The 16,267-nt window shown below is 32.4% G+C and overlaps 8 protein-coding genes across 8 annotated transcripts, besides 4 other annotated features; 5 read left to right on the forward strand and 3 right to left on the reverse strand.

Moving 5' to 3' along the window:
* Positions 1–223: 223 nt before the first annotated feature.
* Positions 224–260: a mobile genetic element.
* Positions 261–422: 162 nt separating this feature from the next.
* On the reverse strand, positions 423–845 carry TVAGG3_0760370 (uncharacterized protein; the record flags this gene model as incomplete). The annotated part of the gene is made up of 1 exon (XM_001301971.2): positions 423–845. One exon carries the CDS (start codon positions 843–845, stop codon positions 423–425), a length of 423 nt encoding a protein of 140 aa, XP_001301972.1.
* A 959-nt stretch (positions 846–1,804) lies between these two features.
* Positions 1,805–2,189: a mobile genetic element.
* Positions 2,190–2,748: 559 nt separating this feature from the next.
* TVAGG3_0760390 (lipase) lies at positions 2,749–4,723 on the reverse strand (the record flags this gene model as incomplete). Its single annotated transcript, XM_001301970.1, has 1 exon — positions 3,653–4,702. One exon carries the CDS (start codon positions 4,700–4,702, stop codon positions 3,653–3,655), a length of 1,050 nt encoding a protein of 349 aa, XP_001301971.1.
* Positions 4,724–5,114: 391 nt separating this feature from the next.
* Positions 5,115–6,222, forward strand: TVAGG3_0760400 (mannose-1-phosphate guanylyltransferase protein; the record flags this gene model as incomplete). Its single annotated transcript, XM_001301969.1, has 1 exon — positions 5,121–6,176. The coding sequence occupies one exon, from the start codon at positions 5,121–5,123 to the stop codon at positions 6,174–6,176; it is 1,056 nt and encodes a 351-aa protein (XP_001301970.1).
* Positions 6,223–6,448: 226 nt separating this feature from the next.
* TVAGG3_0760410 (protein ubiquitination) lies at positions 6,449–7,852 on the forward strand (the record flags this gene model as incomplete). The annotated part of the gene is made up of 1 exon (XM_001301968.1): positions 6,449–7,852. One exon carries the CDS (start codon positions 6,449–6,451, stop codon positions 7,850–7,852), a length of 1,404 nt encoding a protein of 467 aa, XP_001301969.1.
* A 50-nt stretch (positions 7,853–7,902) lies between these two features.
* On the reverse strand, positions 7,903–9,204 carry TVAGG3_0760420 (the record flags this gene model as incomplete). Its single annotated transcript, XM_001301967.1, has 1 exon — positions 7,903–9,204. One exon carries the CDS (start codon positions 9,202–9,204, stop codon positions 7,903–7,905), a length of 1,302 nt encoding a protein of 433 aa, XP_001301968.1.
* Positions 9,205–11,545: 2,341 nt separating this feature from the next.
* Positions 11,546–11,718: a mobile genetic element.
* A 412-nt stretch (positions 11,719–12,130) lies between these two features.
* Positions 12,131–12,912, forward strand: TVAGG3_0760440 (protein of unknown function, DUF4106 family; the record flags this gene model as incomplete). Its single annotated transcript, XM_051245601.1, has 1 exon — positions 12,131–12,912. A coding segment is annotated over one exon (782 nt), but the record flags the coding sequence as incomplete, so codon positions are not given.
* Positions 12,913–12,976: 64 nt separating this feature from the next.
* On the forward strand, positions 12,977–13,984 carry TVAGG3_0760450 (protein of unknown function, DUF4106 family; the record flags this gene model as incomplete). The annotated part of the gene is made up of 1 exon (XM_051245602.1): positions 12,977–13,984. A coding segment is annotated over one exon (1,008 nt), but the record flags the coding sequence as incomplete, so codon positions are not given.
* Positions 13,985–14,116: 132 nt separating this feature from the next.
* Positions 14,117–14,434, forward strand: TVAGG3_0760460 (protein of unknown function, DUF4106 family; the record flags this gene model as incomplete). The annotated part of the gene is made up of 1 exon (XM_051245603.1): positions 14,117–14,434. One exon carries the CDS (start codon positions 14,117–14,119, stop codon positions 14,432–14,434), a length of 318 nt encoding a protein of 105 aa, XP_051092190.1.
* Positions 14,435–14,636: 202 nt separating this feature from the next.
* Positions 14,637–16,267: part of a mobile genetic element that runs on past the window's edge.

Consider the following 16,267-nt stretch of genomic DNA (forward strand, 5'->3'; position numbering starts at 1 on the left):
CTTTTAAGATCATTGAATTTGATTTTTATAGAAAATAGTTATATATTAGAAAATAATATGAGTTTATGTGATATTATTTTTCAGAAGATTTCATTCTATATGCCTATGAAAAGTACTCTCAAAACTAACTTTTTCCTAATTATAATTAAATCTAGAATATTGTATTATGCTTAGTATTATTTCATTTTTCTCATTCAATTTAGAATTTACAAATGTCAAAAAATTGAGAGCTGTCACTTTTGATGAATTTCTGTTTATTACATGGCTACAATTGTAATTGATTTTGTTCCATTTTACATGATAATAAATATTGAACTCAAATTTTTCTATAGGAATTTTTATAGTTTCTACAATAGAGATAAAATACTTTGAATGTAAAGTATAAATTATATAGAAAACGCATACAAATAACAATATATTACTTATAAGTAAGATCGAAGCTCGTTTGGAGCAGAATAGTCTATTTCGAAGAGGGATTCAGTGTCAATACTGGTGAAAATCCTATCAATATCAATATCACTAACAATCAAGGGCTCTTTAGGCGGAACAGGGGCTGGAGCTTCTTGATTGAATGCATTTTCAAATGAATCCCAGTTTTCAGATAGCCAGCAAATTAAGGCAGGCTTTTGGCGCATAGCCATTCTATCCAATTTTTTAAGCATTGGGGCATTAAAGTATTGAATGAAGTCCATAAGCTTTTGCTTTGTAATTGGACCTCGGATGTACTTATTGAGTACAGGCATTATCTGTACTATCTTTTTTTGGCATCGCTTTAGCCTCTTCTGCAAGTCTACTCTCTCAGCCATTGTTCTATGAGTTAATTCTGGCTTATAGTTCACTTTCATATAAGATAATGAAATGTTTATTTCAATTATCGAAATTTATAGAAATTATATAATACACAACAGTTAGTGAAATTAATCATATTGTGAAATGAATATTTTTATTCAATTTTATTAAATCACAAAATTTGTGAACTTCGACCAAAAAGTGATACTTAGGCAACGGTCTATGAATCACCATACTTTTAAACACTATTATATTTCTTCTAAGATATTATAATCATATTATTTTCAAATAAAGAATATGAAGTTTTGAATGAATCTAATTTTGTGGACTTGTACTCAAATTTTACGAAGGAATCATTTAATCTATATTATAAGGGCTATACTAACGATAATAATTATCAAATTTTATGCTCAATAATAAAATTCATAAAAACAATAAAATAATATCATACTATCGCAGTTATTAAGTATTGTGTTGCATGCTAAGTAGTGTCAATGTGTAAACCTCTCAATTTTATCGTCGGGGAAGCAACACAATTCCCTCAAAAATATTGAAAAAATATAGAAAATAAAATGAATTAAGATGTACTTAAAATGAGAAATAGATTATGATATTAGATTTTAGAAAAAACAGACTTTTGATATAACTTTTGAGAATCTCATATAAAAAAGCATTTAAAAATAAATTTAAATATCTTATTTATTTTACTATTGTAAATATATTCTGAGATTTTTAGAAAAAAACACTTTTCATAAGTATTCAATATTTGAAAATACTCTCCAAAAAAGAATAGATTCTTTTATATTCGCTTATATAAAAGGAGACTCTCTATCAGATGCGAATGCCTGAATTCAGCACCTCTGATAGAGAGTTTCCTCTTATATAAGCAAATCTTTTTCATTCGTTTTTGTTAATATAAAAACATCAAAATCTACCAATATAAGAAATTAAACCCTGCGAGGCACCAGTCTAGAACTGGCACTTCGCAGGGTTTAATTTCTCTTGACAAATGACAAAACTTGTTCGCAATTGTGAACCATTGCGAGCAAGTTTGCCAGATATCTGGAAGGAATTGCTCCTTATGATATATGCATTGTAACTGTATATATCATAAAGAGCAATTCCTTCAATTAAACGCAAAAACTTTGGTGCAATCGTTGCTGATTGCACCAAAGTTTTCGAACTTTCCCGAGGGAATTGGAGGGTGAGAGATACATAGTCTATCTATGTACCTCCCACCCTCCAAATCCCACTCTAAATGGAGAAACTTTGTTCGATGTTATCTTATTCAAACAAAGTTTCTCCCATTTAGAGAAGGAATAGGAGCCTACCAGGCACTGATATATAATCAGTGCTTTGTAGGCTCCTATTCCTAATAAAAATTTGAAAACTTTGGAGCATTTGATTATTGTATTTTGTCAAGAGAAATTAAACCCTGCGAAGTGCCAGTTCTAGACTGGTGCCTCGCAGGGTTTAATTTCTTATATTGGTAGATTTTGATGTTTTTATATTAACAAAAACGAATGAAAAAGATTTGCTTATATAAGAGGAAACTCTCTATCAGAGGTGCTGAATTCAGGCATTCGCATCTGATAGAGAGTCTCCTTTTATATAAGCGAATATAAAAGAATCTATTCTTTTTTGGAGAGTATTTTCAAATATTGAATACTTATGAAAAGTGTTTTTCCTAAAAATTTAATATAATGCTTAGCACAATATATAAAATTAAAATATCTATAATTATTTTCTATATCACACTTTTCATTACACCTTGAAAAGTCTTCTCAAACTCTATTTTTAATTATTTTTTAGATATATCTCAAGTGTGATTATTCGAATACTCATATAGATTATATTTATTTTTTCATTCAAAAAATTATATGAGAATCTCAAATTAACTTTCAAATTTTTTATTTTAAAGACATATTAAAAATCATATTTTAAGATAGTTTTTCGCCCAAAAATAATCGGACTTCCTCGACGATTAATAGGCTCTCAATTTCTATCGTTGACACTACTTAGCATGCAACAATTGAAAACTCTTTTTAAAATTATAAACTTTTTCAAAAATATCACAAACGATTTTCTCAAATTGACGAATAACCGTAATATTCTCACAAAAAGTATCTTCTTTACCTTTACAAATAAGAAAATCGAAGAATTTAAAGCTACCTTGGAATTCTATATAAATGTATTATTTTCTTCAATTTAAAAAGTGACTCAAAATAAAAATCGATGGAATTTCACTTTCGTTTCTATTTATCCAATATTGAATATCAAGAAAAGATTATTCATTTTTCCCTTCAAATTCATAAAATAAACTGAAAGTTTAAAATACAACAAATTATACAATATACATTAAAATTATTTTCAGACCAAAAATATTTTTCAAAGATCTTTCAATTCACTATTCAATTTTATTTTCCTATTCAGACTTTCTCATCCCTAGATTTCCTTCATCGACATTATTATCGGAACTCATCAATTACATTATTAAATAAGATTAATATCTTAATTTCATCTATGGACCAAAATAACTGATTTTTGTTATTTTTTCAACTAAAAATTAGGCTTTTTATTCCCTTACCCAAATTCAAACGAATTATTTATTTATCTATCTCTTTAATATTACTTTTTCAATTTTTTTTCTCCAAAATCATTTTGATTTTCAATAATTATTTTTTACACAGCCATTTTTTAAACTATTAAAGAGTTTTCAATTCAATTTTCTCTCAAATAAGATTTTTTTAAAAAAAAATCAATATTTAAATTTCAAAAAGCTTTTGATTCCTTACACTTTACTAACAGTTAAAAAGTTCTCATTCATTAAATTACAAAACATGCAAAACATTTCTTTTTTGAATTAAACATCTGAGGTAATTAGTTCTTTTTCAATATTTTCAATTTTTCTATTCCTGCTAATTAATAATACAAGTAAAACTATTACAATCACTAGTAATAAGATAATTATTGGTACAGTAATAGAAAGAGTTATTGTTAAATCCTTATCCTTTCCTTTTGATTGTTCGTTTGGCTTATCTTTAAAAAGGATTTCGATGTTTTCCTGATATTTAGAGAGATAATGGTCAAGTGTTGCATTATCTGATATTTCAAGTCTATCTATTGACACAGGATCTATTTGTGTATCATTGAGCGTCTGGTAAAGACCTTTTAAGTGAAAAAGCGTTCCCCATGGATAATGAACATGAAATAGGTCTCTATTCAGATAATATTGATACACAGTTGTATTTAACTTTTGTTTCATGTTTGTGGTGAGAAAACTAAGCATCGGAAAATCATTTTTAATTTTTGAGAGAAATTCCGAGCCACCAATTGAAATTTGATCATAATAAGTTGCAAGAATGTTAGGATAAGATAATCTCGGAACAATATCATCTGAATTCATGAAAGCTGCAAGCTTGGATCTAATATTTGGAGGTACATATTCCATTGCTGGTGGAGGAGCATATGCAATTCCAATTATATCTTTATCAGCTAAGTCAGGATCGGTTAAAGCCATATGAGTTACAATGCTTGTAATAGCTCCTCCTAGAGAGTGCCCTGTAATAACAATTTTCCCTGTATAGTTACTCATATAATCCTTTGATATGTTGTAAACATACTGCGCCGATCTGTAAAATCCTTTATGACATCGTGTTGTAGTCGATCCAAATTGACACTGCACTTCTGTAGCTTCAAAATTTGTCAACCAGTCTTCTTTCGAACTGGTTGATCGTGTTACAATATAGAGAGTTGATTCTTTATCGACTACATAGAAATGAGGTTTATACTTTTGATCGACTGTTGATTTATTTAAAATTTTAGCATTAACAAACTTCCCATGAGATGCTGAATCACATGGATTGATAGTATCTATTAAAAAATCGAAAGTTAGCCTGTTTAGTAGTGCCATAAATTTTTTTTACAATCTTTTTCAAAAATTGTACAGACTCAATGAATTATTGCTTTATCAGAATTTTATCATCTATTTATTTTTATTGGATATATTAGACTCACACAATTAGAATTTAAAATCATGAACGATAGATCATATTTGGCCACGATCATTTGTTTGACACCTTTCTGACGTCAAATAAGTATCATATTGACACTTTTCCTATTAAATATTTTAATTATTTGATACTGTTTATTCAGATCACGATAATTTGAAGATTTTTTTTGATTACAGAATTTGTAATGTAAATATTTCAAACAATTAAACTCTAATAAATAATAATTATTTTCTTTAAGATATTGATAAGATCATTAGCACGTTTCAAAAATCTCATTGAATCGAAATTAAAAGAATTTTATTTGATTCTAAAATTAAAATGAGCGATTCTCCTCCTTCTGTACTTATTCTTGCGGGCGGATATGGAACTAGGATGCGCCCATTAACATTTACACGGTCTAAACCATTAATAGAGTTTTGCAATGTACCTTTAATTCAGTATTTACTCGATGCAAGCTTAAAAGTTAAATGCAAATCAATAATAGTATCAATTAATAAATGTCATCATGATGTAGTATTATTTGTCAAACAGTATTCAGAAAAACATCCCGAAGTTGAAATACATTTTTCGATAGAAGATGAAGAGAGCGGTACAGCAGGCGCAATTTTCAAAGCAAAAGATTTCATCGGAACAAACAGATTTATTGTTCTCTCATGCGGTTGTTTAACCTCTTTCCCTCTTGCAGAATTAATTGATTTTCATATTAAACATAAATCCGAAGCTACATTGCTATCTGCTCGCGTGGAAGACTGCTTCTTTCTTAACGTCATAGAAGAGGATGAGCATGGAACAATCACAGCTTTTAATGATAAACCAAGTTCGAAGAAAAAGAACTGTTTAGTTCACGCCGGATGTGCAATATTTGAACCAGAGTTTATAAATAGAATTACTGATGAGCACTGCGAACTCGGAAATGACTTATTATCAAAGTTAATACCTGAAAATAAAATCTTCGCGTACGAACATCCTGGAGTCTATATCAACTTCGCGGAAATGCAAGACCTAATAAGTGGCATCAGTTATTACGCTAAGGACAAAAGTGTTGTTGTAGATTCAACAGCAAAAGTAGATTCCACAGCACAATTAGGCGATTGCGTTGTCATTGGCCCAAATTGTGTTATAGGACCCAACACAAAACTTGATCATTGCGTTATTTATAGCAGTTCTTCCATCGGAAGCAATTGCGTCATCAACAATTCAATTATTGGCTGGAAGAATAAAATTGGGGACAATGTGATTATTACTGACATGTCTGTTCTTGCAGAAAAAGTCACGGTTCACTCCGATACAGAATTGTCACAGTTTTATATCTCTCCTTACAAGACTGTGAATGCATCAAATGCATTCATTACGCTGGCGAAGGTTATTATATAAATTTTTTTTTGTTTATTGTATCATATTTATTTTTATAGTAAAATAATCGGAGTTTATAACACAAATTAATAGAGGTTGTAGTTAATTTATTGAAAAGGTCAATTTCTATTCCTTTTTTTGATACAATTGGAAATTTTGAAGAAGATTTTATGCCCAAAATGACAAATGTTTTAGATTTATTTCACATATGTCCAGTTCAAAACATTGTGATTTTTCATTGTTTCGAACAAATTTTTTTTTCAATTCAAAATTTGACTTTGGTCAGTTGTTTTATGAGCAATACTGTTGTTTACTCTGACTACGGAAAACATTTTATGGAATATGTTGACGATGATATGCTGTATACTGCAATAGAACATAATGATATAAAGCAAATTTTAAATTTCACAACAATTAAAATAGACGATCTTGAAAAGTTCATTTTCGGATATAACAAGCATCATAATAACATCGAGACATTAGAAGCATTGCTAAATATCTCAGGATTTGAATTCGGTGATGATATTAACAGAGTTTTATGTTTTTTAAATTCACTTTCTAAAATATTATCAACTCCATTCTTCTCACAGCTTTCATCATATTTTAAAAATGTTACAATACAAAACAGTGAACTTAAATCAAACATCAATAAACTCAACGAAACAATTCAAAATCTTAAAAACGAACACATGAAACTCATAGATTCAATTAACTGCAAACAAGACAAAGATAACTTTGATAAACTCAATGAAGCAATTCAAAATCTTCAAAACGAACAAACAAATCTTATAAACACGATATTAAGTAAACAAAATAATCAAGAAAGTATTGATAAATTGAACGAAACAGTTACATCTATTCAAAACGAACAAAAACAAATGTTTCAAAGCATTATATTAAGCAAAAAAGTTAACGATGAAACCATTGAGAAACTCACCATTCAAATGAATTCTTTGGAGAAGAGGCAAGGGGAACTAAAGAACTCCATTAATAACAAACAAGATAATCAAGGAACTTTAAGAAAACAAACTAATCAACGAAGTATCATAGAAAACAAACAAAATGAACCTGAAAAACAAACAAAACAATTAACACAACAAATATCAACAAGTATTGCAAACCAACAATCAATAACTGTTAATAAAACAAATGGAAATCCAAATTCAACAAAAAGTAACAAATTTATCAGTTCTTTATTGATGATTCCTAAAACGTATGATAATGTTTCATCTATATATTTCATTATTAAATCAGCAGCGTTGGAAAATAATACAGAAACAATAGAATTTGCATTAAATAATGGATATTTAGATACATTTCAATCCAAATATTGGAATTCTGATTATGAAAATATTCTATGTTACGCAACAAAAGAAAACGACGTAAAAACAGTGAAAGCTTTAGTTGATTATGGTGTGAATCCAAATATTACATCTGAAAATGGAAGGACGGCGCTTCATATTGCATGCAAAAATCAAGATATTCAATTGATTCAAATTCTTGCTCCGGTTTCCAATTTATCAGCAATTGATTCATCTGATTATACCCCATTAATGCTTGCAATTACTTCATCAGGATATTTCGATTCTGATCAAATTGGAATCGAAAATAGTTTCAAATCAAAAGAGAAATCAGTTTTCACAATTACATCATCAGAGGCAATCAAAACATTATTACTCAATTCCATTTCTAAATAAAGATTATTTTTTGTTAACAATAAAACAAACAAGTTTAAATATTTATTTATTCAATTTGGATAGTGGTTGTGAGGTATTTTAGACAGGAATTTCATACTTTCCACGATAGAAAACCTCTGTTGAGATTGTGCCCAAGACCCTTTGTACATTGTTTCGACTCTTTCCAAAGGAAATTTCCAATCGAAGTCATCATCCAACTCTTTCTTCTGATATCTAGAGTTCATCAGTGTTTGTCTGAGATGTCTACTCTCTTTAGTCACAACTTCTTCTCTAAAATCATCATCATCAGAAGTAGAAATGTCAAAATCCTTTGTAACCAAAGCATCAGAGTCATCACCATTCTTAGCAAGCAAAACATTGGAATTCATCGACTTCGAATTCCTCAAATTCTTCGGTGAAGAAGCAGAAGAACTCGACGAAGTGATGTCCAGTCTAAATTCGACATTCGCCGTCGAAACATGTCTGATCGATCTCCTCGGCGATCCGCCCTTTTCCGGTGGAGGTTTCAGCGGCTCGTGGATCTGGTTCTGCTCGTTGTCTGAGAGGGTTTTGTTCTGATCGACATCCCCGATGTTTGTTGAGTTGTTGCTGACAGAGAATGCAACAGTGGGAGCACCGACAGCCCTGGACGACGGCGCGAATGTTGACTCGCTCGCCATCGAAGTGAAGTCAGAGATTTTGTCAAATTTCGGCTGAGATCTGGAAATCGAAACAGTCACAGACGTGTTTTTTGGCTTTGTCTGGTAATTTTGGTTTTTAGACATCTCAAACAACCTTTTCGGAGTGTTTTTGTCCTGTTTCGACTCAGTCAAATAAGATGCGTTGACATACCTCGGAAATTTCTCATCAAATCTCTCGTCTTCGTAGTAGATGAAGAACAGGCTGTCGAATGCAGAGCCTCCGTCGCCTTCGGAAGTCCTGAACAAGTCGAGGATTTCATTGAACTGCTGCATCTTTATTTTGCCGTCATTCTTCAGTTTCTCCAAGTCGCTCAGAGGGAAAGAAACAGACGAAGCGCAGTTGGAATTGAGGTAGCCAAGAAGGAGACTCAGGAATGGCTCTAGATTCGTGGGTTTCGTCCCGTCGAAAACGAAAATTTTTGGAGAAAAGTTCGAATTCAGAAATTTCGAAATCATTTCGATTCCCTCGTCTCCGCAGAAGCTGTTCGATATGTCCAGGTAGTCGAGAGACTTCCCTGATGTCTCAAGTGTCTTGAAAAGCATCTCAACTGTCTTTCCGAGGTGAAAATTTTTGTCGCCTTTTAAAATTAGATGACTCAAATTTTTCATGTTTGAGAAGCAGCTGAAGAACTGGTAGAGGCTGCTGTCTGTCTCAGAGAGGCAGTGCGACATCGAAAGAAACTGAAGGAACTTCTGATTGGACAGGAATTCAATGAATTTGCCCGAAATAGGATTGTGATCCCAAATTAATGAGACAAAAAGGTTCGGATGAACGGAAGGGAGGTACTGGAAGACATTAGACCACTCAGTTTGGCTGCATTTTGTGTTGGAAAAGGAAATTCTTAAGTTTCCATCAAATATTATATCAATCGACTTAAAAAACGACAGTAGACTGTTTTCTCCCCATTCCACACCATTCAGAAGAAGGTTGGTCAGTTTGGGTGGAAATTCTAGGTCGAAATACCCTAATTCTTTGCACTTATTGTAAGATAAATTTATTGATGTACAATTTGGAAGTTTTGACTTCACCGACCGCGATAAAAAAGTGGCTACATCAAGTGAACAGTTTTCTAAGCTTAAAAACGTAATATTTGAAATTGATGGAAATAAAGAATAAAAATTAAGATTTTGCAGTGAATTTAGCTGCAGTTCTATCAAGTTAGATAAGTATCGATCATTTAAGAACGTAAAGAAAAAATATGTCATTGAATTTTGTTGAATTGCATTTGTAAACGATAATGAAGTTAATTTACTTGTCTTTGCGTATTGTAAAAGTATCTGTAGATGTTTGTCTGTTAGTTTAGTGTCTTGAAACGAAAATGAAGTAATTTTTGAAAATTTATTATTTTGCAAATGTCGAAGAAACCTCTCGAAGTAAGGAGAGATCATTCCCTTAAAGCTTATATGCTCTAGAGAACCTGTATCTTTGCCTAAATCAAAAGCATGAAAGAGTTCATCGCGTTCAACGTTATTTATCGTTAAACTCGTGATATTTGGTATCAATGGAATAATATCTGTGAATAATTCAATGCAGTTTTGATCGCTTGATAAGTCTGCAAGATCTATTGTGTTTTGTGAAGTCTGTAAAACTTTGATTATCGTTGGGTAACAATCTACGATATTATAGCTATTCTTTATTCGTATTCTCTGTTGTAGTCTTAAAATCGCTGAGTTGCAGTTCGATTTAGGATGATTTGGACTCAAAATCAAACCAATATTTAAAAGTTCTGAAGTTTTTAATATTCTGGGTAAAATATCTAAAATGACTTTGTATATTTTCGATATATTTTCTGATTTAAACTGAAAATTTGTTTGAAGGAATTGCAAATTTAGATTTTTATCTTTTAATTCTATTTTCTTCAGAAGAAACCATGAATATTCATTGTATTGATTAGCATCAACTCTTGTTTGGACGATGAAATGCGTATTTGAGGCGGAAATTATGACATCTCTCGAATAAGTCTTTGATTCAATTAATTTCGCTTTAATGCTAACACGAAAATTCGAATTCTTCTGCTTTGAATCACGAATCTTTTGGTTATTAGCATCATCCATATATAAATTTTAAGAATTATATTTATTAGAAAAAAAATTAGGGAGAGTAAATTTTTTAATTAGGGAGTTAAAGAAAATGTCATTGATTTAACCGATTTACGATTATTACTCATTCAAATATCTCTTATGTTTTTGATACCGTTTTACCAAGATATTCAGGATTTTCCTCTTTATATTTTTGCAATTCAAAATTTTTCAGTTCTGATAAAATTTCATTAAATCGAATAATAATATACTTTAAGGGTGCACCCGTATGTACGTTTATTTGAGAGGAGGAGGATTACCCTCTCAATTTTGATGGATTCGTTAGTTTATTTTCTCGATGAATATGCAATAAAATTTGATTTTTACCTTATCAATATACTTCATATAATATACACATGTTCATGTAAAAACTTTTTTCCAAAATCCTCAGGAATTAAGGGATTTTTGAATTTTAAGATTTTTTTCGAATTTTTTCGAAAAAAAATATTTTCGGAACAATGTTAAGTATCAAAAAGAAAGGAGGTCTGATATAGACAACATATATCGTTGAAGGTTGAAAAAATCTCTAATATTTGAGCCCAAAATTTCAAATTTTAATTTTTTGAAAAAAGAGGCCACCCGTATGTACGTTTATTTGAGAGGAGGAGGATTATATTTTTGAAAGGGTGAAACATTATGAATATGTTAATTATATAATAATATGTATTATTATAAAAAAGAAAAAATAAAGCACGTTAAAATTTTTCTTTCTTGATTTTTTACAAAATCTACTTAGAATTATGCAAAATATGACTAAATAATTATAAATTTCAAGTTAAATTTTAATTTTGATAAATAATTTAAATTTCAAAATATCAAGTTCAGTTCGACTATGTATGTAGTAATTCCTCAATAAAGTGCCAAAACCCTATTAAAATATATAACATTTTCAACATTTTAATGTTTTTATTTAAAAATTTGTTGGAATATGAGCGAGTAGGGGTAATTTTAGCTAAAAGTGACACGCCTGTAAAAAGTGACACACCATGAAGGGTGTGATTACCGATCGGTAATTTCGACAGTTTAGAATTTAAAATTTTTTATGGAACTGTTGCGAGTTTCATAAAGAATTTAAGGAATATAAGCAAAGATTTGAATCAAAATCTTCAAAAAAAAAAAAAAAAAAAAAAAAGGTAGTGGGGCCTCCAGGCGCGTTGCGCCCTCTAGCCCTGAAGATGTTTAGTATAATGAAGTTTTTTTTTTTTCTTGGGATGGCCTTCCAGGCGCGTTGCGCCCTCTAGCCCATAAAAAGTTTTTGAGGACGAGCCAGCCGTTGACTTTTTTGTAGAGCACTCAAAATAGTATACCTTTGTCCGGACAAGTAAGGGTCTATCGTCGCTACAGGAAAAGTTACGGGCGTTCCAAGGAAGTATACTTTGAGAAGCCTTTTCCCCCTTATAGAATGAGATAGGACGGTTATTTTACAAAACTGACAACACTTTGACCGAGTAGTTTTTTGTGCTGAACAAAAAGTGTCATATAAACATCTGTCAAAAACCGCTTTTTTACTTCACTTAAAATGCCACGTAAGCTACGTAAGAATATACGTAAGAGGAAGGGAGCATTGAAACATCCAATAGTAAAACTGACACCACAACAACAGTTGCAACAACAAATGATGAATGACCCCACTATGTTGCAACAAATGTCAAGCAACCCTATGCTTTTAAGTCGAGTTATTGGTGCACAGAGTGGAGGTTTAAGAGCGGCACTTTTAGCGAAAATGGCAGGCTATGGTGGAGCTGCAGACGGAACAGCTTATAACCCTCAAAGTCAAATGAATTTGAGTTCACTCAAAAATCAAATAACAGATGTCAAAAAGTCAAACATAGACATACAGAAACAAATAAGTGAAAACGAAAAGAAACTAGAATATGACAGACACACAAAGAAACTCAATGAGTTAAACGTAGAGAAAAAGAAGAAAGAAGAACAACTGAAAGAACTAAGTACAGAGGAATATGCGAAAAAAGTGTCAGAAAAAGCAGCAGAAGTAGCAAAAATGGAACAAGATGTTATAAATTTGAAAAACCATACTACTCAATATAAAGTACTGAAAGATGAAGAAATAAAACAAAAAGCCCTGAAGACATATATGGATAGCGATGAGTATAAAAAAGAAGTTGAAGCAAATGTAAAGGCAGAAAAACTTTTACAGTTGCAAAACCAAACCGTACAGTATGAAAACTTAGCACAAGAAAGTAAAAATAACGACGCAGCCATGCAAAAGGCAATGAAAAGCGCAGAATATATAAAAGCTAATAATGACTGGTTAGATGCCCAAGCCAACGCTAAAGCAGCCCAACTTATAGGGTCAATAAGGACAAAAATACAAGCGGATGAAGACAGTTCAAATGAAGCTTTAATGAATGCTGACTTTAAGAACGCCTTCGAAGCTCTTCATAGTAAGGTGAAACTAGTGAACGACTTCTCATCTGGAAAGAAACTGAAGTCTGAAGGTTTCGACAAAGAGTTAAGAGAAGTAGCACAAAATATGACGAAAATAACAGATGCAGCAACGAGACAGGCAGTTCAAAGTGCCTATGACGCCGTTAGAGCAACTGTTGTGGAAAGTCAAGAAAAAGAGTTACAACAGACCAAAACAGACCTAGTAAATGCTTTCTTAAGAACGAAAAGTCAGGTAGGACATTATGCTGCAGATGGAACATATGTGCCAGCTGGTGGAACTTATATACCACCAAACCCTCCAAGAGAAGCACCTGCACCAGGACTACCTAAAACATTTACATCGTCACATGGACACAGACACAGGCATGCACCAAAACCAGCACAACAACCAACAGTTCAAAACACTGCACCACAACCAACAGTTCAAAACCCTGCACAACAACCAACAGTTCAAAACCCTGCACAACAACAACCACAAACAGAGCAAGGACATAAAAGAAGTAGAGAACAAGGAAACCAAGAATTCTTAAAAATGCTTAAGGAAGACTATGGTTACCCAGATACTCTTGACTTTAGTGACAGATATAAAGAAGCTATTAGAAAGTTCAAGGAAGGAAATACTGACCCGAACCTATTTAGCTTTATGGTTCAGCACCAAATGGGATATAATTTCAAACCTGGAAAATACAAGCTCGCTAAGGGATATGATTTAATAGCATATCATCCAAATGACATGACTGAATTTACTCCGAGATATTTGGTGTCAGAGCTAAATGATAATTCAACTCTCTTCATGAAACGCGTAAAAAATAGAGACGGAACGAAAGAAGAAAGGTTTATGAGTCCGGATGACTTAGATAGGGAACTTGTTAAAAACGGTCTCGGAATATATGAAATGCCAGCAGATGAGGTACAAGAAACTCCACAGGAAGAAGTTCAGATACAACCAGACATGGAAGAAATAGTTCAGCAACAACAGCTAGAAGAGCCTGAAGGAAACGAACAAGTCCCTCCTTTGGAAACTACAGAAATAAATGACGCAAGACTGAAACATTGGGTAAAAGCTTTCCCATTCACAAAAGATATTATTGGTAACATGGAAAGAAAACCAGAATGGCTACAAAAACATATATTTGGAAACGAGCTTATTCCATATGGACAAGCTCTGTTTGAAGAGCTTGAACCGGAAACTCAGGAAAGAGTCATGCAAACAATACGCGAAGACTCAAATACAAACTATGACAAAATCTTTCTAGGATATAGGTTACCTGAGATGGGCGACCAGAGCCCAAAGGCAAAAAGGACACGTGAAATTTACAACATACTAGGTGAACATGAGGCAAAGATGCAACGACTTGAAGCAGAGGGCAAGTTACCAAAAGCGACACCAAAGAAGAAGAGTAGAACAAAGTGAAAGTAGTGAAGAAGTAACTTCATCTAGTGAAAGTAGTGGCAATGAAGGAAAAAGAAGAGTTGAAAACTCAGTCAGGAAGAAAGTAAAGCTTGGTACGAAACAATTATGACAAATAAATCCAACTATTCTATATTTTTACCCATATGAAATGTACGCCGCTCAGAATATAACGCCAACAGTTTTGGATGCCATGAACGGAAATGTTTCCGAATGGTATAACGAATGCGACAATGCCATTAGAAGGTCAGAAATAGTTCCTGGAACTTACGAATATACAACTGCTGTTTCTTATGGAAACGTAGGTGAGTTTGGAGAAGGTTCTTCAACAACAGTAGATATTGCTTGCGACAGGTTTCATATTATTTCTATTGACAACTTATTCTTATACGTGGAACAAGACATTGAAATAAAACCTTCTGCCAAGTTGTCTGACAAGAAAGGTTGCAATGGAATTTTCTATGTCGGATACCAATATGCTCCAGAAGTTTTCATGGGATATAAGATATATTCTAACTCTGACTTAGTTCAAACAGTAACATGGGCAAACTATGAATGATTCGCTTTGAGAAACTCAGTACAACCACAAGCTAGAGAACAAACAGACCAGTATGCAAATATTGAGAAAAATAAGAAGACTTGACCCTAACGTTCCAGGAGTTTATGTTAACCTTTCTGGACAAACTGCAGCAGCAGTAACCAAAGTAAAACTGAAACTTAGAGTTCCTTTGTCATCTTTCCTCATCTTCAGGTTTTTAAGATACTTGCCAAACTGGGCAGGAAAAATTTCTATCGAACTTACTCCAAGCAAAAATAACTTAGTCATTGCACCAACACAAGACCCATTCACTATTACAGACGTAAAGGGAACAAATCAAACGTCATTCGCCAAATTTTGCAAAGACAAAGTTGACTTAGACTTTGGTTTCTCAAACTTCAACAATGAAGTAAACTATTATTTCAATGCTGCTGGAACTGCTTGGGACCCAGTTAAGTTCACATGCGAAAAGTTTGAATGCAAGAGAATAGAAAGCAGACTTGCAGTCTATATGTTGGACCCAGATATTTCAAATGCTTTAGCTGCCAAATATATTGCAGTTCCACTTATGTTCCCTATACACCAAATATCTGTCAAAGACTTTGCAGGTGAAGTTGGAAACCAAAGTGCTGACCCAGGTGCAAGAACAGATATTGCTTTAACAACTGCAATGAAACATGCAGATACTATGTTTGTACTGTTCAGACGAACTATAAATGACTATTCTTGTTTCTACAACCCCGGTATTAAATATCATATAAACATAGATGGCAAATATTATCCAAGAGAAGAATATTCTACAGTTGAGGATATGAGGTCATACAACTTGACATTAGATGCTATGAACTTTAACAACAACTTCACAACAACCATTAACCCTGAAATGCAAAGTTCTATTATGCCATATGTGAAAGTATGGACTCATACAGGAGGTCAAAAAACTCAATATACAAATGGAGACCGTTCAAACTTTTGGCTTGGCATTCCATTTGCTGACTCAGAAGACTTTATGGGTGGTATTTCAACTGTTGGTACTGTACAAATACAATATACTGGTGACAGAGACGGTCCAGATGAACTGAGAGCAAAGAAGTTTACAAAACCAATAGCACTTTTCACGGAAGATGCTCTTTTGAAGATTCGTTCGATGAAACCTGCTGGGGCTCCTCAGATTGGCATAACGACAGCTTCCATCGAGCAGATTTTGCAGCAGGTCAGTAAGTTGTTCTTGAACTGACTTCTCTCCGTCAAATATTGACAGTACGCCAGTTTTGACATAATATTGTAAGATAAACTTA

Source organism: Trichomonas vaginalis, chromosome III (assembly GCF_026262505.1).
Source record: "Trichomonas vaginalis G3 chromosome III, whole genome shotgun sequence".
Lineage (NCBI taxonomy): Eukaryota > Parabasalia > Trichomonadida > Trichomonadidae > Trichomonas > Trichomonas vaginalis.